This window comes from Pomacea canaliculata, linkage group LG7 (assembly GCF_003073045.1).
Source record: "Pomacea canaliculata isolate SZHN2017 linkage group LG7, ASM307304v1, whole genome shotgun sequence".
NCBI classification, from domain to species: domain Eukaryota; kingdom Metazoa; phylum Mollusca; class Gastropoda; order Architaenioglossa; family Ampullariidae; genus Pomacea; species Pomacea canaliculata.
This window is the reverse complement of record NC_037596.1, coordinates 6,520,300-6,545,607: the sequence shown is the minus strand read 5'-3', so window position 1 is coordinate 6,545,607 and position 25,308 is coordinate 6,520,300. Positions and strand designations below refer to the sequence as shown.

At 40.6% G+C, this 25,308-nt stretch overlaps 2 protein-coding genes and 1 long non-coding RNA gene across 4 annotated transcripts; 2 read left to right on the top strand and 1 right to left on the bottom strand.

Moving 5' to 3' along the window:
- Window positions 1-13,811, top strand: LOC112569128 (brain-specific homeobox protein homolog). Of its 2 annotated transcripts, XM_025246824.1 has the most exons (4): window positions 1-650; window positions 1,790-2,497; window positions 12,467-12,768; window positions 13,156-13,811. In XM_025246824.1, the coding sequence occupies exons 2-4, from the start codon at window positions 2,182-2,184 to the stop codon at window positions 13,390-13,392; spliced, it is 855 nt and encodes a 284-aa protein (XP_025102609.1). In that variant the 5' UTR covers window positions 1-650; window positions 1,790-2,181; the 3' UTR covers window positions 13,393-13,811. The 2 variants fall into 2 exon arrangements, with proteins under 2 accessions (XP_025102609.1, XP_025102610.1); XM_025246825.1 differs by lacking the exon at window positions 1-650 and having other exon boundaries at window positions 1,528-2,497.
- Window positions 13,812-13,903: 92 nt separating this feature from the next.
- LOC112569127 lies at window positions 13,904-17,730 on the bottom strand. The gene is given in 7 exon segments (XM_025246823.1): window positions 13,904-14,351; window positions 14,354-14,445; window positions 15,341-15,460; window positions 15,688-15,839; window positions 16,135-16,364; window positions 16,645-16,875; window positions 17,262-17,730. Coding segments are annotated over 7 exon segments (1,269 nt in total). The 5' UTR covers window positions 17,572-17,730; the 3' UTR covers window positions 13,904-14,217.
- Window positions 17,731-18,852: 1,122 nt separating this feature from the next.
- Window positions 18,853-22,978, top strand: LOC112568458. The gene is made up of 3 exons (XR_003100102.1): window positions 18,853-19,568; window positions 21,346-22,253; window positions 22,478-22,978. It is a non-coding gene; the product is annotated as an uncharacterized LOC112568458 (long non-coding RNA).
- The last annotated feature ends 2,330 nt before the right edge of the window (window positions 22,979-25,308 follow it).

Sequence of the window (25,308 nt, the reverse complement as noted above, 5' to 3'; positions counted from 1 at the left end):
CCAAACTCAAGACGTAGTTTCTCACAAAGAACTTTTCTCCCAACAAATAATAAATGAAAGGGCAAATCATTTAGTGACGATTCAGTTGACGACAGAAGCAAGTACAAGACGATAGTAGGGTCCTGTCAATGTTTTTTTTTAATTTTTCCCCAGCTGTGCTTGTGGCCGTTGTCTTTAGTTTGATTAAGAAGAGGACAGCAGCCATGTCTCGGTAACCACAACCTTACATCGCGCTTGAATGACTAGTAGGGAGGCTGAGCCTTAGGGAAACAGCTTACATCTAGTGGTCTGTATTTCTCTCAAGCCCCTCCCAGACACCCTAGCCCTGCCCCAACACTTGGTTCTCTTCAAGTGGTACAAGCTTTACCCGCGACAGCTATTGGCCCTCTCTCCCTCTCTCTTTCACTCTTGAAAACAGTATGCACGCACAAGCGCACACACACACACACACACGCACAGGCGCCACGCAGATATGACTAACTCCCTTAAGGCATTCAAACTCCCGGCTCCAGTGAGCAGGAAATGACGAAGAACACTGGCCAGCCCCGACTCCAGGAACTGTTGCTAGACCCACTGCTTGCACCACGCACTGAGGTGAAATGGTGATCTGCTGATCCAACCAACAGCAAAGGAAATAAAGACTGACTGAGGTAGGTGACAAGGCAGTAGCTTGTGAATGCTAACAGCAACATAGAAGTCGGATTATCTCCATCTCCTGTCGGGTTCACGGCGTGTAGCTATTTACACGACTTCTCACAAATCAGATGCTAGAGGTTTTCAGAGAAATTTTTAAATTATTTGGTTACACACCTACAACTCAAACTACTTCTCAAATAACACTCTAGTCTCATTGTAGAATAATATTGAATCTTGACATTTAAAATGTGTTCTTGAAATTAGAAGAAGACTAAACAAAATCAGAGATCTTTGAAACTATTATTCTCTTTTTCTTGTTAATTTTACAAACCGAGGGTAAGTATCCTTGCTGTATTTTTTAATAAAAATTTAAACATCACTTTCAAGACATTCCTGCGAAAGCTTGTGTGAGGTGATCTTCAAACACTCACAATGCCTTCTGCAGTATTATATGAAGTCTTTACCATAGCTGCCAGCACGATTTTCGCGAAAATGTATAAAAGTTATAGTAGGTGATACTTGTTATGATCATGTTGTGAAAGTTTATCGTCAAGCATAAACATCATAGTCACATCCAGACAAAAAAGTATCAAAATATTAATTATCATGAGAATCGTTCATAAATATAACGACGAGCAGACCCTAGTGTCAAAACAGTTACAAACATTAATCAAGTCTAAAATCTTCTGTCATTCTGTCTTCAGGTAGAGACAATGATCACGCCTCCACTCTTCTGACAGTTTGTTTGTTTGTTGTTTTGTTAGGTTTTGTTTTTGTTGTCTTGTTTTGTTGTTTTGTTTTGTAGTTTTGCTTGTTGGTTGTTTTTTGTTTTTGTTTTTGTTTTTTTGTTTTTTTTTTTTTTTGGGGGGGTGGTTGTTTGTTTGTTTCGTTTTTGTTTTTTTTTTTTTTTTTTACGAAATTGCAAATGAGTTGAACGTTTCAGTCACTGATTTACAATGCACTGGCCAGAGACCTCCAAACCAATGCAGCGTCCTTTTTCATGATCTGCTATTGTAAATTGATATTGTGCTTTTCTTTGTAAAACGATATTGAAGTTACAGGATCATTTTATATGTGTTCTTGTTAGTAAATGTCTTACTTTGGTTAATACTGTACACTAAAATTATATTGATTTCTGATGTTTGGTGTTTAGGTTCCAAGATTTTTCAAGAAGACAGTGAAGAGCAGTGTCACAATGTTAATATCTCGGAACAAGAAGTCTTCATTTCTAATCAAGGACATTTTATCGCCTGGCAACGCGGCAGAAGACAAGCTAGACCTTTCTAAACACAGAAAGCGCCCTTCTCAGCCCCAGAACAGCAGCAAAGGCAGACAGGAGCAGTGCAGTCATCAAAACTCCGGTAACACCAGCAGCAAAGACAGTCAAGATCAGTACACTCATCAAACCAACAGCAGCAGCAATCGTCGTCAAAGTTACCATCACCATCCCCATCCACCAGACCCTCTTCTTCATCACTATAGTAGTAATCATGTCCCAGACCATCAGCGCGGTGGTTTTCGTTGCCATGACGACCACGTTCCCCCATGTTCATCTGTGGCGTTGCCAGCGCCCTCCCATCCCAAGGTAAAGATGATGACATCAATGACGTCACCACCCCACCGCATTCCCAGAGTATGCAGCATAACCCCCAGTCACAGCAACTGTCAACATCGCCGACCTCATCCTCGTCTTCATCGTCATCACCAAATCCAACGTCGTCACGAGGTGGCGTGGCAAGGATGTCCTTTCCTTTCTTTCCGTGTCCTCCGTCGGCGAGTCTCGGCCCCTACCTGCCACCTGCCGGCCACTACCTTCCACCTTTCACCGGCGTCAGGGCAGCCCCTTTCTTCCTCCACAAGGGTGAGTCCTTAGTCCTCTGTGTGCGCGTGCATGTGCCTTTGTGTTTGTAATAGGGACTTTTTTTTTTTGTAAGATACCCTTAATGCCTACCGACCATGTCTTCTCCACCATCCTCATGTATATTTGTGCATGCGAACGCCTTAAAGCCGCCTACGAGGTTAGTGTAATGCATTATTCATATTACTGTTATTGTTATTATTTGAAAAATAATCTCTGCTGAGACAGAAGAGTATATTCCAGGTTTGATGTCACTAAACAAATCATTAGTGCAACAGGTTAATTTTTTTTATTTGAAAGATAAAAACTTACAACAATTGATGGCCCTTCGCGACTGATGGGCAGAGTTTATGATTTGGTTATAAATATTTAACTAGTTATAAATATGCTACAAGTGGGAGTCATGTTTTTTTTCTCCTTTTTTTTCTTAAAATATTTTAAACAAGCAGGACAACCAACATCAAAACAAATTCCAGAAAGAACAGTAAAACATATTAAGAGATGATGTAGAAAAACTGTGTCGCAAGATAGCGGAGAAAAAGAGAATATGGAAAGAACCAAAAGCATATATGCATTTTATTACTACATTATGCCGTGTACTAGCTAAAAACTGTTCACACGCAGACACGCGCACACACACACACGAGCGCGCGTATGAAGGCTCACGTAAGGGAGAGAATCTGTCACGTGTTATTAGAAGAAATGCGCTTTGAGCTATTTTTCTAAAGTGTCGAGTATCTGTGTGTCTGTGTGTTGTGTCTTTGCAAGTGGATACAGACATACAGACAAAATCATTTTCAGCACAGACAAAACGCTTGCAGCAAATAACAATAAAGAGACCATAAATGTCTGGAAAAATCCGTTACTGGTGGCGAGAAAGACATTTCCTGTTACAGGATCCTTGCTTGAACAAAATACTGTTGTCTTTTACTTTTTCAAGTAATTCTTATGTTTTCTGTCAGTGACCTGTTTGACGCTTATATGAGTAAATATTATTTAAATTAATGAATGTCCATCCCTCCCCATAGTCAACATCATCCTGAAAAGAGAGTTCTTATCATTCCTTGTTCTGCTGTGTTTTGACAAGACAATATTTTAGATTAAGAGAGCCTACCAGTAACAAGAAATACACTAGATTATGCAAGATCGCTGCTCACATAAAATACTTCTGTGGTTGTTTTTTCTAAATTATCTGCTGTATTTTTGTCAATCCTTCATACATTTCTTGTAAGTAATCTCCTTTCGAGCATACGGAGCTGTAGAATTCCTATAAGCCTAAGATTTTAAGATGTATATGTATTGAGTTGTTAAGTGTAGTTTGAGTTGTGTAATAACGGGTACAACAAGATGTAAAAAACAGAGTAGCCTTATGGAAAGTATGCTATACACGTTTTCCAAGGCGGGTAAGAATGACAGGTATTTCCCGTTACACTCTTACACTAAGATAACATAACATAACACTAACATAACAGTGTCTAGTACAAGTAAGAATACAAAAATCTCTAATATGACTTTTTATTGATGATTAATACAAAGACGATGAAAATTTTCTTGTTAGAAAGCGAGTTTTTGATTACCGTATACGTGGTGAAATTATTGGCCACCATGGACCACCGAAACATCTTTCGCGGTAATTTTCATCGGCATTTATTCTGCTGTAAAACTTGTTTATGCAGACTAAGACTGTTCTAAGTCGTGAGTTCTAAATTTAGCTATTATCATCATTACTATTTAGCTATTATGATTATGATTTTTATTTTTATGGGTTTTACCTTTTAGTTAGTTTGTTTATTTTTTCCATTAAGCATAAAACTTTTTTCAAAAGTAGGAAGATATGAAAAGTAACTGAAAATATAGTATCCATCTAATTCCTCTGAAAGCTCTAACTACTACTATTTGGCTAATGGCTATAACTAAGAATTCGGTATCGAGAAAAAATAGTTTTATTTCTGTGTTTTCTTACACTTTTCTCTTTCTTTTTTCCTTCTGTTTTTTTTTTTTTTCCTTTTTTTATCTTCCGTGCCTTGCTTCTTGGTGATCCTCTCATTTCGTATTGATGATTAAAATTTTTTATTTTCCTGCTATAATTTTTATCAATAATTTTACACCCACACAGGCGTTGAACTTGCACCCGACATATTTCATCACATTGTGTTCACAGGGTCACTGTGTCTTGTGCCCATTTCTTGTTGTGCTGTTTCGCTTCTTCCTTCATTTTTGGCGTTTTCTATGTATTCATGAATAAACATTTTCATGCAAAGTCAGACAAAGGTATCTTAAAGGGTACAACGGAAACTACCGCGCACGACCCTTCGTGTGGTCCCCTTCTTTATTGTTTTTCACGGTAGTGTTCACTTGCTTTTTTTCCAGTCCTCATTACACACATTTCATTAAACATTTATGGTGGTGTTTACCTGCTTTTCTTCCAATACCCATCTTCCACTACCCACCGCACACATTTCAAGAGTCTTGGTGCTCCACTGTACATGAGTGTATCCCCCATCTTCCGTGTGCTTAACGAAAACCAAATTACTCAGTCTGTTAAATGCAAGAAAGACACAAAGATAAAAAAGAAACGGAAAGAAAGAAACAGCTGAAGGCGACTTCGAATTTCAGCAAACCCTTTTTTCTTCTTTTAGACACAGGCTCACCGCAAGAACGCAGTCAGTAGGGAATGTAAGAAATAAAACTCTAAGTTTACCTAATTATCTTCGTACACTCTCTACTGTTACTAAACGCCAAAGCCTTAGACTCGGCTACACTTTCTTAATTATCGCTTCTTCCCTCGCTAAGATGGAGGGCGTAATCTTGTCTGCCCGTGCCGACGCAAAGGTAAAACAAATACATTAAAGGATGAGGGTTAGCTTCCAGCCCCGGGAACGCTTTGGAAACAATTAAGTAATGTCAACAAACAGTTTTCTTGTGCGCCTCGTCCCGTCTCGTCAACAGACACACATGGGCTCTCTCACACGCAGCTCGCCTGCCAGAACACGAGGGGAGAGAGAGACCAGTCCAGACACTTCTCTCAGAACTTGTCATTCACCGCCACTATTTCAATCTCTGGATGATCCGGTCATGCTGGATGTCAGTCTTCCCTCTTCTCTCATTCTCCGTCATTCTCAGTTCTCTTTACTCTCTCTCTTTCTCTCTCGCCGAGTTTCCTCAGCTGACAGAAGCAGATACGGTGATTAAAGAAATGCTCTATATGTTTTCTCTCTAAACTTTCCTTTCTCTAGCTTGGTCATTCACTCTCATAGCAATACTTAATTACGAAGCAGACATCTCTGGCAAACTAGAGTTTGAAAAATCACATTTTAAATCACCTTCCCTCTTTCACAGTGCACAGTGTCTTAGGAACTACTGAAACAAATTGTTTGTTCTGGTCAGAGGCGTGAGCTCTCCTTCCACTCTCCCTCTCACACACAGGCACACACAAGAGAGACAGCGTGCAAAATGTGTAAACATTGTAAACAAAGATGGCAAATACATACATAATTTTTATATGAATGATATTAGATAAATGCAGTGTTGGCTCCATTTCGTCGAGAACATCAGGAATGTAAATAAATTTCAAAAACCTTTCCACAGCTTTAGAGAGAACCCTTTGTTCTGTTTTTCAACTGGCTTAGTCGCCAGAAGGCGGAATCAAGAAAAAAGCAAAGATCTGATAAAAAGCGAAAAGATCGGTTGTTGCAGTTTGATGCCATGTGAAAAAGCTGAACATGAATACATATAATGCTGATGTAAGAGCTAGCAGTCAGCCGACTAGTCTAACTAGTAGTATAGCCTGATGTAAGGACTAGCAATCACCTTATTTACAGTCTAACTAGTCGTCTAGCCTCATAATCGAGGTGACTTGAGGCCTCGGGGGCGCGCGAGACCAAGCACGTGAACAAACACAAAGCCTATCAGCGGGTATAGTATGGTGACCACTAGAGTAAAGACAAGAACATAAATTATTCGTGAATTTTCTTTTAAAATAACCACGTTTAAAAAGTTCTCCCTGTATCTTCATTGCTGAAAGAAGACTTTCATATTACTTGCTTCTGTAAGGCTGCCTGTAGATAATTATTTTTAGTAGTTGCCTTCAGTCTCAGTTGTATGTCCGTGCATGAAGCAGAGAGGTTGCACATTTTTAGTCTTTTATTTATTTTTTCAAGAGAGGGTCTCATTCAAGCTTTTTCTTTCTTACAGCCACATCATCTAAAAGAGAGTGAGGAAATCAAAATGATATTTAATGGGCCTAGGACTAATTACATTATATATAATTAGCTGCTTAGCTCAAAGCAGAGCTTATATTCTTAAAAGATTAATTTAGTCGTCCTTTGAAAGCTAATGAACAGAGAGACGTGGTGACAAACGTTTAGGAGGAGAACAAACAAATGCAATATTATGCAGAGAGAACTATATATATATATATCTTTCTCTCTCTTCAGACTTTTTTTTGTCGGGAAACAAAAGTGTGGGAAAGGAGGAGGTAAAATTGTTACCAGTTGCACACCATTGTTATATTTTGAGTTCCATCCGTTTTAGTGGCTGAAACACATTGGCCACTGAGTCGAGAACTTTATGTGAGTTTAAGGATTCTCGACAAAGGCTGGAAATGTTTTTGAGGCGAAGGCTTGAGGGGAAAAACGGTGTTGCAAGTGCTTTAGAGGCAGTAAGTGTCGATTTACTGCACAAAAATAATTGAGAGAACCTTTTAGAAACAGAAAACGCGCCAAAATGTAACTTTTATCTCGCTTTTTTCCCTGTGCGCAGTTAGGTTACAACGAGTTAATCTTCACGAAACGTAAAGTCAACACCTTTTTAACCTCCCAAGGAGAAGACCTTGTCAAAGGGAGATCATTAAAGAGGAGTGCTCAGACACTAAAGACTCAACCTGTGGCTGTGATATTTACTTTTTGTCAGTCTCAATTAGCCGAGATGGGGGCTGCACATTGCTAATTGGTTTCTCTCTTCTTTTTTTTTTTACCTTTCGTTCTGAAAATGTTTCTGGAATATTGGACATCATGCCCAAGATACACGTTATGTAGACTTCTCCCTATTGACATTTTAAAGCTCTAGCAAAATTTATTTGTATTTATCCCTCAAGTAATCATAAACCTTTCACACTATTCACTCAAATTATAGGAGGTTGTATAGTTTGTCCCTAAAATGTTTCGAGTTTTACATCTTGGGCAGTACTATGAGAGAGCTTTGTATGGTGTTGTTTCCGTACAACAACTGCATTCTGGAGGCCGTGATGATGACACCAGATGACGATACGGGATGACATTATCCTTCTCCTCCTCCTTCTCCTTCTCCTTCTCCTCCTCCTCCTCATCATCATCATCATTTTTTTCATTTTCATTTTTTTCTCCATTTTTTTTTTGTTTTCGTTTATGCAAGGATTCGACTGCAACAAAGACTGATAATAATCATAGTCATCAAGACGATATGAGGACTTAGTAAGTATAGCATTACAATAAACGTGTTCAGCGCATTTTACAATACTTCATTGGAAGATTTAACTATCTTTCTCTACTTTTAAGTAGAAAAATTATCAGCATTTTTTATCCAGCCGTTGAAATAAACTTATGAAATAAATTTGCCACTGAATTATTACCAAATCGATGTCCATGTTCGTCGAGGTATCTCACCGTCAAGTTGCCAAGTGCTACACCTATTATCTAGCATCTCTATATATAAACCATTGTTATCTCTCTTTCCCCTTTCAGTTACCTCCTCTTGGAAATGCTTTGTACACATCTTACAGCGCGCCGAGCTCCCGTCTGCAACGGTTTCTTGGAACAATACCACCCACACCGAGATGGCGGTTAGCAATAGCAGCTTATTTTGCAGGCGACCAACTCAAACAATCAGGCAGCAGTCGCCGCTTCATTATGACAACGAGCCTGGCCGTTAGCGGACCACAGAAAGCGTCTGTGTTTATAAACACCATGTCTCGCATGACACTGATTTCCCGGAAGTCAGCAGAAGCCGACCAATTAGCCGTCAATTGGCGTCGTTGGCTATGACCCTGACCTTTCACCAAAGACGCCAGGCAGAAGGTCGACATCGCACTTGCGTCACTGGGACGAGCACCAGTAAATGATGAAGTTTTTAAGTCCATTATGTCCATTCTTGAGTCCATCTTAAGTCCATTCTTAAGTCCATTGCTTTCCTCATCCTCCAGATCTTCATCCCATTCTTTGCCGACGTGTACCTCTGTAGCCTCATTGGCCCGTGCTTGTGACGGGGAGAGGGAGGATACCTCATTATGAACTGACATGTAAACAGAAACTCCATGTAGCCATCTCTAGGGGACCGCGCTACTGGTCGTCCCTTGTTTACTTCTGATTATTGCTGCTATTTCCGCCCGCGATCTCACGTAAACAACCCAATAAATAAGCAAAGGGACAACAAGATTTTCTGTTTCTGCTCATATTATAACAAGATTATCGACGAGTCTGTTTTAGAGAATGGCTTTGTTTTCTTAAGTGTTGCTTTTCGTTGGAATTGTAAGATCCAGTAATTCAGGAAAGACAAGAAGGCTGAATGAATTAATAAAAGTAAAGGGACATAATGGAAAGCATCTCGACTCTTGCTGTAATACTTTTTAGCCTTTCTATTCAAAGTTTCTCACTGTATGTTTCTTCTTGTTTGTTATGCATTTTTAATATCATAGAACGCAGCGACCTTTAAAAGCTGAACACGTGTGTGTAGTATTTGTCTTCTAATGTGCCTTCCCCTGTAAACTATGTGGGAAGCGAACGTGTTGTACCTCGATACCAGAGAAACGGAAACCATCTGAAAGGAAATGCCCTGAAGAGAGATATTCAGATCGATTACAATCTACGAGTGCAAAACAGTTTCACAAAGGAGAGAAGGTTTATCATAGCTAAACTGCCCACTTAGCAACTTTACACACTCAACTTTTCTCTCTGCATCGACCTCTTTGAAGATGAAAGGATGTAAACAGTGAGGAGATCATTGTCGATGGCCACGTGCAGCCAACATGGTGGTCGCCCTTTGAAGGCGTCTTTTTATACAGAAGTTCGGAAGTCTGGTCTTCCTGTAGAGGCCTTAGAGGATGCAGCTGTGAAAAATTGGGAATCATCATTGCGAAATTAATAATTTACCAAATGTTCTTTGAAACTCCTCGGGTTTGTTTGGAAGACTCGAGGGCGGCAGAGGGGGGAAGGGATGGTCCCCGACCTGTAGGCTGATTGTTGTGAGGCGGAGGTACTGACGGGGGAAGCGTGAGGCCCGACGGATGTCGTTGCTGCCTACATCTGATGTTTCATCTCAAAATAACTCGTTTTGTTTTGAAATTTTTTTTTTGATTAATTAATGTTTTGATTCACATAACTGATGCCTTATTTCACATAATTAATGCCCTGTTTTACTAACTAGAGGCGGTGCAGCCACAAAGCAGATCTCTTTGTCTGTCTCCCTTCCTTCCATGACTGGTCAGAGGCCGTCCCTGAGTTACACAGTCAAGCACTCCGGCACATCCTTTATATCATTGTTTCTCGCTGTGTGCCTCCTTCTGTCAGCTCTCTCTCTCTACATTTAAGAACTCTTTGACTTCTTCTGTCAAAGCGAAGCTATTTATTTCTATTTAGCACACTCTGAAAGTGAAACGAGGATGATCTGCCGCAAGCCGACTCGTTTGTTTGTTTGTTTGTTTGTTTGTTTGTTTTTTTTTCTTTCTTTCTTTCTTTCTTTCTATTTATTTTGTTTTCAAGCGTAGAATATTGAGTGCGTTGTCAACAAAGAAGCAAAAAGGTGACAGTTGAACAAAACGCTCTGAACAAAACATACACGCTGGCACCTAAGATATAACCAAGTTAAGGTTTGTTTGAATTGTTTCAATCATCCATAGATGAGAAAAACGCGTGTTTCCCTTGAGGCTGGCAGGGTTATTGTATATAAAGTGTACTTGTGATTTAATGTTGAACATATTGCAGTTATGAAAGCATCCAAGCAAGGAAGTGCGGGCGCACACACACACAGAGATAAATGATGGGATAGATGAACACATAAAATGTTTGTTTAAGGGACAATAGGCCAATTTCCGTTTTGTTTTGTTTTTTGTTTGTTTGTTTTGTTATGTTTTGATTTTCTTTGTTTTTGCTTTTGAGAAGTAGTAGTATGAATATTTTTTACAAGAAAAAATCAGGAAGAGATTGTTTCTTAATTGGATTGTAATATCTTGATCACTACTTAGTAATATAAATGCTACTTAGCAATAACTTAAACAACACCGAATAATATCTTAAACACTTCTAATGATAGATATCAAAAAGGAGGCGTATACAGAATCGGCCAAAGCAGATAGAAAAATGTATACTGCACAGGCACAGATGTACCCACGCATGAATATATATACAAACACGCACACGCGCGCACACACAGAGAGAGAGAGTGCGGGCGTGTAGTGAAGTGAAGATGGGTGAAGAGAGATTGTAATGGGGAGAGAGAGAAAAAACACAGTTTGTCAGAGAGACAGAGACTGAGGCAGGGCTTGTGAGCGGAAGAACACATGCTTGGTTTTAAGCGCAAATGGCTGGTGGGTAGGCAGGGAGTGCGGGCCCCTGTCACTTGAAGCATCGTGTGTGGCAGGGGAAATGTCGCCACTTGAGGCTCTTCGCCGCGAAAATTACACTAGATATCATCATCATACACTTGGCCGACACCACCGCCTTATTTTTACTCTTTTCTGGATTTCTTCCATCTGGGTAACACTTGGTCTGTCCGTGAAACATGGGGTAGAAAAGAGGGAGACGGTAAAACAGGGTGTCAGAGATGTGGGGAGCCAGTGCTCTCAGGGAGCCAGACCTGTCAGGGGAGGGGGAATATAAAGAACGACAACTCGACTCGTTCTCTCACATCAAACCTTATCTTCATTGCATTGCTCGGCATTTGATGCAGAAGAAGAAAGTAATAAACTGATTCAAGTCACTAAGGTTTCATCAAAATAAACTATTTTATGTAATGTCATGTTCTTTTAAAAAAAACAACCTAATGCTTTCGACTATATGTTGCTAGATCTTCTGTGAAGCCACGCATTATGTACATATACTTGTAATAAATGTACCTGCAATATCAACCATTTACATAAGCTTTAAATTCTGATTGTGGAAGACATTTGCTTTCTGCTTGCTTACTACTTTCACACACCGTTAGAGAAAGAACAGGGTTGTCGACATGCATACTGTGCGACCGTTCACACACACACATGCTGCCAGTCATGCCTAGTCTACTTTGTGTGCAATATGCTGTTTTATCAGCATGTGTGAGCAATACAACGATTGCATCGGAACTCTCCAAGACGAAAATGACTCGTTGATAAGTCACGTGACTTCCTGATCTCCGGGTCTCACGCGTTAAGCGAGGAGTTTTTGTTCTGCCAGCTTCCACCTGTGACATTAGGCAGAAAATCGACAGCAGGTATCTCTTCCAGATCCACAAGGCAGATTTTTGCCATGTTTTGTCATGTCTGCAGCTTGTTTCTGTAAAACCTTGTTGTCATTCAATGCCCTATCTAAGGGTTTTTTTCTTCAAGACTCGCTGCCTCGGTCTTTCTTGTATTTACACCCTCCCTCGCGCTGTCTGTCCCTACCTCCACCACCCCTGCTACCCGCCTTTAGTTGCTTTCTCTGTCTCCACTCATGCGGTGCTCACACCCGCCCACGTGCTTTTGTAAACAAACTCGGGGACATCGCCTTTATCGTTACAGTATGTTGCTGGTGGTCTCAACTTGCTTTGTTTCTTAATGCATCCTGTATTGTATTTCTAGATTGTGTCATGTATCTCTGTATTTTGATTGTGCTTATGTTATTATTATTATGCATTGTATTTATGCAATGTAGATGCATTGAGTTATTCATTTCTGTATTACGCGCACCTGTGTCTGTGTATGTGCCCGTGTGTGTGTGTGTGTGGTATCTGTGTTTGATCTCACTTATTCACTTTGTTGACCAGCCTGCTACCCGCTGGACACGACTGACCATCACCGAGAAACCAGCTTCCCTGTGCCCATCCCTCTGCCTGTCTACATACGGACAAGGTCGCCATCTTGCTCGGACAACTTCCTGAAACCTAAAAAGTGTCGCAGGAGTCGCACAGTCTTCACGGAACTGCAGCTCATGGGGCTAGAGAAAAGGTTTGAACTCCAAAAGTACTTGTCTACCCCGGACAGACTAGAACTGGCCGAATCCCTCGGTCTGTCGCAAATACAGGTGAAGACGTGGTATCAAAACCGCAGGATGAAGTGGAAGAAACAAGTAAGAAATGCTGAACTGTTTAGTACACACCTTCAAACCTTGAGTAAGGACTGGAAAACAAAACGAAAAGCTCTTCAAACTCATATTTCTGACAATTTAAATTTAGCGAACACGAAGATCTTCAGACAGGCTGTTTTTACTTGTATCCTACTAAACAAGCTAAATAGGCTGTAAGTAAAGAAAGAAAATGGCCAGAAAATATGATTCTTATTAGACATGCCTGGGAATTTACGAGATGCCTAAAATAAGAAAGAAACATTTATTTTGTCGTGTTCTCGTTTGTGTTAAATTACAGTGCAATGTAGACTTGTGTTGCTGTGAGTCCCCATGTTTAGCACTGTCGTCGTCCTCCTCATTACAGCAACCTGTCTACTTTTATTTTTCAAGGTAATGCTGAAAGGCGGATGTGAACCTCCGACAAAACCAAAGGGCAGACCAAAGAAAACACCACAAGAGGACTCGGAGGAGCTGCCTGCGTCCTCTGCAAAGCGGGATACAGATGAAAATCCAGAGACATATGCTGACTGTGCCGAGGGTGTTACTTCACACTTGTTAGAGACACCAGGACTGACTGGTGCAAACTCACATACATCGGATCAAAACATCATCTCCGACGACACATGAAAGAAAAAGGAAGGTCGCCAACATATGTGAAGTTCTGTGTGATTTCAGTGAAAGAAAACAAAGAACTTCATCTTGACTGTGTCAAAACACACTGACAGAATAATGTTGATCTTAGCCGTCGTTCTTTTGCATTTTAATGTGACTTTCAGGATGTTCTAGTCCTCATAATATTATCATATACCGTGTGTAAGAAAAGTAATTGCCGATTTTCTCTCTTTTTTATTATTATTATATTCGTTCTTTAGTGGTTTTATCGCTTAATTTATTTTGATAGTTTATCAGGAAGAGTTTAAGCTGCATTGTCTAGCAATTACAGTGAGCCTGGCCACTGATGACTAGTATTGGCTGCTGTAAAACACGTGGGACGTGAGAGCTACTTTCTTTTTAGAGATTATTTGTTCATTTTAGTGATTATTTGTTCATGGTGGTGGTGGTGGTGTGTGGTAGTGAGAGAGATGATGATGATTATAATGTGCACATAAAGGAAAAAGAAAAGGAATGAACGCATTTATAAGTGCCTCATTCCTAACTTTATAGTTCCTGCTCTTAATAAATTATGATTCATAATAATAAATGACATGTGACAGAAAGCTGTATAAGCTAATATCAGTCGTGCAGAGTAACTTATTTAACTATAAATAGTAAAACAATCAACAATATTAGCAGAGTAACAAATAAAAACTGTTCATCCAATATAAGTTCAATTAAAAATAAAATTTCTCGGATCCGAATGGCATCAGCAACATCGTGTCTGACATCACGAAAGGTCCTCGGCGATACTTGGACTTCTTAGTACAAGCATGTTCTTGCTGTGATGGCTGGTCTTCAGGGCTTGAAGGTGTAGACGTAGACAAGCCCCTCGTCATAGGAAGGTACGAACACCTCCGTGTACCCGTCTCCGTCTACATCACCAGCAGCTATTGAGCCAATCGTTCTGCCTCCCACGTCAACGAATGTGGTTCCTTGATATTCCAGTCAGTGGGCGATGAGCTAGAGGAGCGGAACAAGAAAGCTTGTCCTTCGTCGTCGCCGGATAGAATGATCACCGGCTTCCTGCAATTCAAATTTGCGACTGTTGCTTTCCCAGCAAACTATGTAGATGCTATTCTTTCAACAGTTTTCAAATTAATTTTCAGTTGTATTATTTTTGAAGTCATAGGTCTCAGTATATCCCTATTCTTATGCAAAAGGCTGCAGGGGCGAGAAAATGAAGATGGAAAATGCAGCTAGGTAGCTTTAGGCTGAGAGTATACAAAGTATCTGTCACTCTACACAAGTGGCTTATGTTTTCACGGGCTGTCGTTTGCCTACTTACAACTAGAGTTTATAAATATGTAGGGCTAGGCGGCAATGCTGTATATTTTAATAAAAGCTCTAATAAAAATTCTAATAAAAACTAATGGTGGGACTAGTCGGGTCACGTGACCCGAATCGGACGGCCAGCAGAAATTTCAAGTTTGCGATCTCTTGCTAAAGCAGACCATATCTCTCTATCTATAGAAAGAACACTTTGAATGCATGCACTTTGACATCGCTGTAGGATATAGGAAAGCGGTCATTTTTTTGACAAAATTTAATAATCAGTGCCACACAGCCTCCTAGCACATTGACATTGATTTTGTTACTAACATACCGGAAACAGTGTATAGATAAGGTGACCGCGAAAGGTGTAATTAATAGTGTATGTCATAAAATTTGCTTTCGATGAAATAGCTTTATCGTATTACTGTTACAGGAAACAAAGCGATAGGAAAGTGTCCTTGTAGACTCCTTGTACATGTCCTGTATGGACTAGGACTGGGCAACTAAGAAGAAAATCATTTTCTGATTATTTCGTCCTACTTTGAGTACACCAGACTGATGAGAACTAGTTTAAGGCATTACTCGTTACTGTGTCTCATTTTGGCTAAATTTAAATATTTGAGCTAGTTAACACATCATTACTTACGCATTACTTTGACCTGGTTGTGGGTAGACTAGAAGTGGAGAGCCAGGGGCGCCACGTCCGATACCCAGTGCGCGAGACCTGAAGCCGCCGGCCAGAAGGTGGCGCTGAAAGTTTCCGGTCCTGTAATAGTTAACCAGTCCTATATGACAGGATAGGTGTTGGCTTCTGTGTTCAACAGTAACTATGTCATATATCTGTACCTCACTCGGGTGAAACAAGCCACACGATTTGGCTTAGAACCGTGTTCGCACCACAAGAGGCATTGCAAACGAAAGTACAACTGCTTATCAAGACAAGGAGACAAAGCAATACAACTCGGACTCACCATATGCATTGCATTGACTTACCGGAAGTCGCTGGGCACTGTATAGGCGAAAAGTGACGCGTTGCTGGCGGCGTTGTTGGTCACTAGAAGGTCCAGCTGACCGTCGTGGTTGACATCGGCAACTTTGACATCAAACACCTGTCCAATGCCGTTGTCAATGACGCGATGCTGGATCTGGTGTAACAGAATTGCAAATAGCTTTGGACAAGTAAACTCATAGCTTATAAAAATATAAGTAAGTTGCCGATATGTTGCAACGACTTTATTTCTCTTCGTATTTCTTTTTTCTTTACTCCTTATGATTATTCTTTTAAATTAAAGATAGTTTATGCCAAGACCAATATCATAAATATAACGTCCCTAGGTATCCACAGAAATGTATGAAAAAGTGCTGGTTCAAGGCTATTTTCTATGGTTTCAAGGAACTAGAAGTTAGCATCTGTAAAGATTTTGAGCATGTTAGCACTGCCTTTGATGTGTCCACCCAGCGTCCCTGTGGATCCGTAGTCCAGTACACGTTTAGTGAATGCGAGAAGAAGCCGGCGGTGATGATGCAGTCCATCTTGCCGTCTGCTGTGGGCAGTGATGCCAGAGTGAACATGCTGTCTGGGCCGCTGCCAATGACGTGTGCTTGCCACGTCTGCCCCAAAGGGTTCGTTTTAGGGTGCTCGAACCAGACCAATTGTCCCTGGGCAGACCCTGCGGTTAGATTATTCAGCAACATCAAAACATTTCCTCAAAGTCAGTTCTTAATACCCTACCACTCCCAACCTTGCGACCGCAAGGGAGTGTCACGACTGGACACTGTATGATGCGAGAAAGTGTCGCTACTGTACATTCTTTAGGATATTTCTAGTTTCTGCAGCTTTAATCCTGCGTTTCTTGTCCAGTCACCGTTAGTTGTGCTTCTGTTTTCATGTCATTAGTGGTCTCACAGGAGATGTCATCAAAACTGCGTGGGTGGACATCATTAACATACCTACTATAGGTTTTTCCGCTCGGCAGGTCACTATGTCCAACAAACCATCGCCATTCATGTCTTTCCACTGGACTCTGTGGTAGAACCACTTAGCCGCGTTGGAATCTGTCAGCACGTGGTGAGTGGGAGGCGACAAAGCCAGGTCAAACAAGGTCAGACTCCCATGATCTTTTAGCGGGACAAAGAAGCCCCCGGCCGCGATGGCGTAAGTAGTCTTGCCGAAAGCCTCATCTACAGCATGTGGAGCACAAGAAAACGATACATCAGGAACCCTACGCAGAGTTTTTCTTTGTCTCATCTCTTTCAAAATCTGTCATTCCACAATTCTTTTCGGGTGGATATCTAAGAGGAAAATTGTACCCTTGCTTTCTTCAAATCAACATTTAATGACATAACTGCAACGACCAACCATAGCTGACAGCTCTGCTAGAAAATACTTCTTTCCTACAGTGCAAATCATTGTATTATAATTGCAAAACTTTTTCTTTCTTTCTTTGTTCTTTCTAAACTGATGTTTCATTGACAGTTTGACGGAGGGCTTTCGTCTCCGGCCCTTCTATCCTTGATATCACAAACATGTTCGTTAGTTTTCGCATACAGACACAAGAAGAGCTCACCTGGTACTTTGCTAACTTCGTTGGGCCATGTGACATCACGAGATATCTCTGTAACGGGTGCATGTGGCAAATCGGCAAGATGACTCCCAATAGCAGGAACCTCATAAATGGAGTCATGGACAAGGGGAACTGGGTTGAAGGCGGCGATCAGCAGGGAGTACTTCTCGGCAGCCACAGACGAGATCTCCTTGTCCACGAGGCTGGTGAAGGCCGCATGGGTGGCGCGCAGTTGTCCCAGCTTCTTCAGCGTCTGAGCACCGGCACACGCCAGCAGCCCGACAGTGAGCATCAGCAAGTATGTCAGCGCCATGCTGTGGTGGATGTGATCTACTCAAGACAGCCTTGCTGACCTGAAGGATTTAGTTCTGACAGCACAAAATGCTTTCTTATAAATCTTGATAAGACCTTAGAGATATTATTTCTAAGACAACGGTTTGTCGTCTGCTTTATCGCTCTTTGGACTGCAGTGACTTTATAAGACATTTCCAGGCGAGCGAGTCGCACGCGTCTGTCTCTCACGAGACCGCGGGTATCGAGAGCACCAAAATACTTCAGATAAGGCTTTCTTCTGTCTTCTTTTTTTTTATCTTACATCTTTCTTCTGTTCTAGCAGATGACCTTTCCAGGATCATATTAATGACAAGACACGTTTGCAAGATCTGAACAATAAGATAATGTGACATCGGTGTCTAAATAACTATGTATTTTTTGCAAGAGATTGTTAATGACGAGACATTTTTATTTGACTTTTCCTTTTTCTCAGCAAAATTCGTTCTTGTCGCATGATCATCAGGATGGCACTACTTGTCAAAGACTGTGCATGGATCCTACTTAATTCTATAGCGCTTGTGGCCTTTTAAAAAAAGCCCTTGAATTTGTTTTGGTTTTGTTTTTCGTTGTTGTTGTTGTTGTTGTTGTTGTTGTTGTTGTTGTTGTTGTTGTTGTTGTTGTTGTTGTTTGTATCCATTTATCCATTAAAATCATCAGACAAGACAATAGAAAAGACAAAAGGGTAAGAAGAGTTTTTCGGTCAGACATCTTGATCTCGCTAATACCAACTGCAATCTCTCGATTCATGAAACTTTCTATGTTAAAAAGCAGCTTACATTCTATTACTGAGTAGATTATTTATCAAAAACACACAAGCTACGCATGCATGTAGAGAGATAGAGCTACAGACACACAGGGAACAGAGGTAATCTCGAAAGTTCCAAACACTTTAATAGAATTTGAGAATAGTGCTCATGTGTTCGTTTGAGCACACTGTGGCTTTTGGAGTGTTTGGTCAATTCAAAGCAGTGCTTGTGGTCTGTGTTCTCGCCCTCATGGTCAGCTGAACACCTAGAGCGGCCTTGTGCTTGGTCAGCTTCTCTCACAAAATCGTCAGAAATTTTGGGAAGATTAAAATTCTTATTCTTATTAGCTTTAGAATTTTACAATGCAGACAGATTGACATATGTCAGTTCTTAGTGCTATCACAGTCTTGCTATAGTAAGGATGAGATGTATCCCAGCCTATCACAAACATGTCTGGTGCATCGTGTACTTTGCATCGACCCTATGTCTGTATTTTTATATTTAGACACAACATTAGTCCTTATCACGACTACATGATAATGCCAGTACTAGTAGTAGACTTCTTGCAAACGATAAGAACTTCACCTGTAGGCAATTTCTAACATCAGAGATATGGTTAATGACCTTTTCTAGACTACTGCACTATTTCAAGATGAAACTGACACATAAACAAACATATCAGCTTCAAATATTCATACTAGATTGAGTCTGAAAATAAAAGAAGTAAATGTTATACAGGGTCAAAGGACACAACAGTTTAAATATTCTTTTGGGAGAAAAACGTTATAACTTCAGTGCGCTATAAGTAGCAATACTGAGCTTTTTCGAGGGAATTAAGAATGGATTCTATTATTCCATATTCTTATACATTATAGCTTGAGTTGTCAACCAGGTCAGGAATGAAGACATGCGGTTGATGTGTCCATGTGATTAAGATAATCCCTGTTTACTTGTTGTTCCAGTGATCAAAAGGTAAGTATTTGTTCTTTCTATAGAATACATCATTTGTACCGTGTGATCACATATCACGTATTTTTTCTTCATTTAATTAAAATGTATTTTTTCTGTGTGTGAGGCTATTTTGTCGTTTTATCAGAATGTCAGGATGACATGCGAGAGAGGTAATGACAGTCAGCAGACCGGCCGGCACCTTGAAGATCTTGTTTAAGTATCTTGGCAGTTATTTCACAGACGACAGCGAGATAAACAGACGGAGACCCAAATTCAGAAAGTAAGTCATGTTAGTTACCACCTGCCCCCCCCCACACACACACACACACACACTTCCTCGGACACCCGACAATCTCCCTGGAAACAATGGCGCAGATAATGAGCACAGGTGGTGACGGTTGTGTTGATGGTGATGTTATCTGTGTTAATTGTGATTTGTATGTACATGTAGTGCTAATTGTCGTCGTGTGGTTGTAGTGAAAAGATTGTCATCGGCGATGTGGTTGTGGTCGCTGTCGCTCTTTTTTCTTTGACGCACTCCTTTATTCTCCTTTCCTATGGTCCCCTGTATTATGCTTTAATGACCATTCTGCTGTTCTAGTCGTTATCGTTGAACTCCTGATAGCTGTTACAGCTAAGAGAGATCACTCCACCATGACCAATTCCCTTAGTTGCAACAGAGCTGCTTCCCTTTGCCTGTTCTTTTTGCTGTTAAGTCGTGTTGCCAGAACAGCTTAGTGTCTAGGGCAGACCTGGGCAAACGCCGGCCCGCCTCCTGTCTCTGACCGGCCCGCCTGCTGGCCCGCCCGCCAGTAAATATACTATATATACAGTATTGGGTAAAACTGAGTTAACTATATTAGTCCGGCCCTCTAGAACCATTCCAGTTTCTCATCCGGCCCCTTGGGAAAATTAATTGCCCACCCCTGGTCTAGGGGGTACTATGACACTTGACCGCAATGTGTACCTGCTAAGGAATGACATCACCTCTATGTGCCGGTTAGTGCTATAACATAGGTCAAAAGGTCAAAATGCAGTGCATTTTCAACTCTCAAGCACGTTAATCTACATTTATAGATATTTATTATAAGAATGAACAGCGTCTCATAAAAACGAGACACCATTTCGAGAAGCAATAAAAATGTTACACTGTTCCTGTGTTTTCTCGTCAAATACGAGATACTGGTCTTAGGAAATTTGAAACAACCAAGCAACACTTAACAAGAACCAAAAGTCATTGAAAAATAATTCATTCCATTATCACAATTACAAAAAATTATGTGGTGTTCAGAATAAAATTAACTTTATCACAATGTTAATCACATTCAAGTCAGTGTGCAACCCTTTGTCTTCTTGGGTTAATGCCTTTGTTCTATAGTAAAGCAGTGTTTCTTTTTCCTTTCCTTAGCTCGAAGGCTATACTTAAAAAGGCATGATGCTTGCTTATTCTGTTACCCTTGTACACAGACATTTGCTGTCTCTCTCTCTCTGCGCTACTCTTCCTTTTTTGTACTTTGTACATAATCACAAGTCAAGCATTGGGCCGGGAGGATGGAAGCAAAAAATATCCTTTTTCAAATGGCCTTTCTTAGTCGGTTGAGCGATCTGGTTAGTTCCGATAGCAAACGAGACTGCTAAATAACTCTTAGGGGGACAAGTGTGCGGTCCAACTGCTCAACCTTAGATGAAGTGTCAACGGTGTGTTTTGTTTGTGATGTAGGTGAGCACATGATTATTCTTGATGTAAGTTTGTTTTGTTTTATATATATATAACTGTCACTTGCCTTCTTTTTCATTGCTAATATTTTTTCATGTTGACATCTTTTCACGCTGCTCCTTGCAAGGAACTTTATTCTTGCTTTTAATTCTAATTTTTACTTTGTAAGTAGAGCACCTTCTTATGTTCAAATTGCCCACTGGGACAAATAAAGTTGATCATTGTCATTGTGTTTAGCCACACGAAATTGAGCAATAGCAGGTCTCTAAGCTCCCCTGCATTGACATGATTAAGATATTCATTCACTTTCTAGACATCTTCCTGCATTGTTCCCTAACAGGTCTGTACCCTTGCCAAGTGAAAATAAAACCCACCACCAAGGGAGGCTAAGGGAGACAGCCCCGACAGAGAAACAGGTGACTGACACAACATCTGGGTGGAAACTTCCCTTGATGGAAGTACCAGCCGTGGCTACTGCCTGTTGGTCATCTCGGGAAAGGAGCAGACCCTACAGAAAAGCAGGCAACTGTCCACTGGGAGGCTTTCTCTTGCTGGCCTCAGTTTACCCACGCTCAGTGCCCACGTGTTTCCACTACTACTGGCACCAGTTAAGGGATGCGAAGAAGAAGAATAGTATTTACCATCCATCTTCCACGCACAGAGGGTAGTCAAAAAATAGTCTCATCATCCTTTTGCCTTCTGAATGTGCAGGAGAAAGGGGAGCTGAATCTATGGGCACAGAGAGAGAAATAGGGATGGGAATGGGAGCGAGCAAGAGAGAGCTGCGTGTCGGATGGTTCCACAGCCCCTTCATTAAAAACTTTGTGTCCCAGTTGTCGAAAATAGCTGTCAACCTGTCACCTATAGAAGGAAGCACAAGACCTCAAATATTTCCCTAGTTCACGGAGGCTGTGCATGAAGACACAAGATTCAGCTGAAGCCACAGCCAAGTGGACAATAACATCACAGATGGAAAAGTTAGGACAGAAATCAGTTAGTACGAAACCCGATTCTCCGGCTAGTATAAAAAAAATTTAGGGGGAAGGAGATGCAATAGAAGCGAAATTATTGAGTGCAGATAAGTTTTTGCTGTCTCCGCTCCCTCTTTCATCTCCGACTAAACGGCTATGACTAACGATCCTTTAAGAACTAAAGCCAGTCATGCAAGCAGCTGCAGGTAGGCACAGACTGCAGGACAACTTATCAGGAACACGCCGTAAATATGTGTCAACATATCTGTCATACACAGTAAATTTGTAACAAATTATGCACAACACTGCATACGTAATTCATTGACTACGTTGTTCATATTTTCTTCTCTTTCTCTTTTAGCCATCTTTATTTATATTTCTTCCTTCCATCTGTTCAGTCCCCCTACCCCTCCCTGCACCCTCGACATGGAGCATTGACATAAGACACAAATAGGACTAATCGTGAACTTGAGCAAAGTGACCTACATGTTCACATCGCAGGGTCGACATGCCTGCTAAGGTGGACCAGGTGTGGCAGAAAAGCGCAGTGACACAGAGCTAGCACAGCAGCTCTAGCCATACTAGCAGTAGGATGCCATATAAAACCGTGCGAGAAAACGACCCGGCGGCAGGTGATATGGTGAGCAGCCATGCTTATAAATTTTGTAACTGGAGTTGACGATTACAGTGCGTTTTATGAATGAGGAGGGGTGGGGGTACAAAAATAATGGTCCTCTCACCTCATTAACTTCTCAAATACAGTGATTACAATGAAACATATTAAAGGTTCTGTCACATGCTAACCTGTTACTCCTTTCCTATACAAGAAAACATTACAGGATTATATTAGATAATCGAGAAATGAAAACGTGGCTTGGAGAAATAAAATCTTAAATCGACTTCTTCAGATTTGAATATTGCTCCATGCATTAATTGCTTTCGTTTGTTAACAATGCTTGTAGATAATGAACCAGACTTCTGGACAATCTAAAAGGTCAATTAAATTATGGATTTGATTCTTTGATATTTCAGTTTATTGTTTGGTGTGATTTAAAAAAAAAATTATGCTCAGTAAGTTTTGTACCACTTCCTATCTGTTCTATACAACATGTCTTTTTACAAAGTCTTTACCAAAATCACATACATATGAACACTTGATGCTGCTTTTCTTCCACGGAGTCTGACTCCCGGACTGAAGTTGTAGTCCTGTAAAGGGGTGAGACTGACGCAGTGTCCTTTAAGTGTGCAAGCACCGCTTAACTTGTCCGAGACTGGCACGTGACGACGGTTTTGACACACTTTGTCACACGAATAAGACGAGGCGGGTCAGAAAGTCGCGTTAGAAGCCTTCAGGCCCCTACAGCAAGCGGCCACTGCCGTCAGTCGCTGCAGCACGGGAGCTAACTCTAAATGTTAAAAGCAGACGACAGTTGAGAAGCTTGCACGACTGTTAATTGCTTTGTTTTCATCGAAGCTGGTCGATACTTTGTGTTGTATCTGTGTGATAGGATTTTTTTCAACAGACAAAACAACGATACACGATCGACTTCATTTTGATTCCAGCTTCTGGAACAGGTTGTCAAGCAGTGATTCCACTTATTCCACCAAAGTAAGGGAGTTAATTCAAAACAGCAGCAAAGAACAGTAAGCAGATGACATATGCTCTTTTTTTTAATGTCCTAGCTTCACTTTCAAAAGCAGTCATGTGGAAAGGATTTGTTTGCTAAAAGTTCCGTCTCATGTGACTAGTGTTGTGCTGGGTAACTATCCTGACTGATATTCCAGGCTTGAACAGGTACAACAGGAGGCAGCGGTCAGGTAAGCACAGAGCGCGCAGGTATCGTGAAACCTGAGCTTGCAGGTCTAGATAGAGGGTGATTACGACTCTGTCGATAAGTGTGTTTTTAATGTACTTGTGACATAACAGACTACGGCCTTGAGTTCAACAGCTGGTGTTTATATACGGATGTGCATTTGACGAAGATTTCTTTCTTTTACTAGACAACATTTAATTGTAATAATGTGATCCATATTAATATAACATAATTTATTTGTCAGTAAGTGATGTTAGCATCGTCATATGCAACTAAATCAGGGAGAATCTTACTCTGAAACAGCAAAATCCTAAATAAAATCGTATGTGTATAAAGAAGTCTTAGATACATAATGCTCGCTTAAAGTGTCTGCTACTTAACCTCGTAATGTTGTTGTTTACAAAGTGACCAACCAAAACATTTTACAGTTATTTACATGTAACTTTAAAAGCCATTATAGTTTTGGAATGAAAACAAGGGCTGATACAGCGTGTCATAATTACAGGACTTGATTGGAGGTTGGTTTTTTTCATAATTACAGGAGTTCTGAAATAAAGTATACATATGAAGAAAAACTGAAAGAGAATGTTTGAAGGACTGCAGCAATTCTGCGGCAACAGCCAAGTCTGGGTAATATACAGGGAAAAAGGGTTATGGGGATTTTTTTTTCCTTTTCTATCTTTCTCTCCCCCTATCTTTCTGCCTCCCTTCCTTCCCATCAGTGTATGTGGGCTTGCGCGTGAAATCTGTGAGTACGCACGTGAAGGTGCTATAATCGTGAACTACTTTTTTTCCGATTTCAATGACACACATTTTGTAAACATTTGCCGGAAAACAAATGAAATAAGCCTTTTTTGTGTCTATACGCTCTGACTGGTGCTCTATAAATATTATTGCCAGAATGTATGTTTTTTTTACGGAAATAATATTCATCATTATTTGAAAAAGAACAGTAGAGAGCGCTGGCGTATTGTTGTGGCCCTTAGCTCCTCGAGGAGTAACAAGGACTAAACTAAACGATTTATTTCATCTATACTGTTAATTTTAAACCTGACTTTTCTCTAGTGGTTACTTTTCTTATTTGTTTGATTTTAAAAATTTAAAAAAATTCATAGCCTGTTTTATTCGGCTAATTTTGATGATCCTCTTGTCACTTTTCAAGAAATATTTAACAATATGCTAAACTTCTCCCGCTGTAAGAAAATGTCTTGGTACATAAACGTTGCCTAGTGACAAAGAGAAAGGGAGTGAAAAACACATGGACAGACTGAAAGACGGTCTGGTAAAACTACAAACAGACAAAGAGACAAACATAAGGCCGATCGAAGACAGGAACAGGGGAAGGTAGGAGAGTAAAAGCAAAATCTGTCTGCTGAAACAACAATATGACCAGAAATAACACGAAAATAATTCTTGTTAAACGTGTGCATAATGATGCAGAATCAGAGGTCAATATCCAGGTTGAAGTAGTAGGTTCAGTTATCAAAGCTGACCTGTGTGACCTAACAATGAAGATGT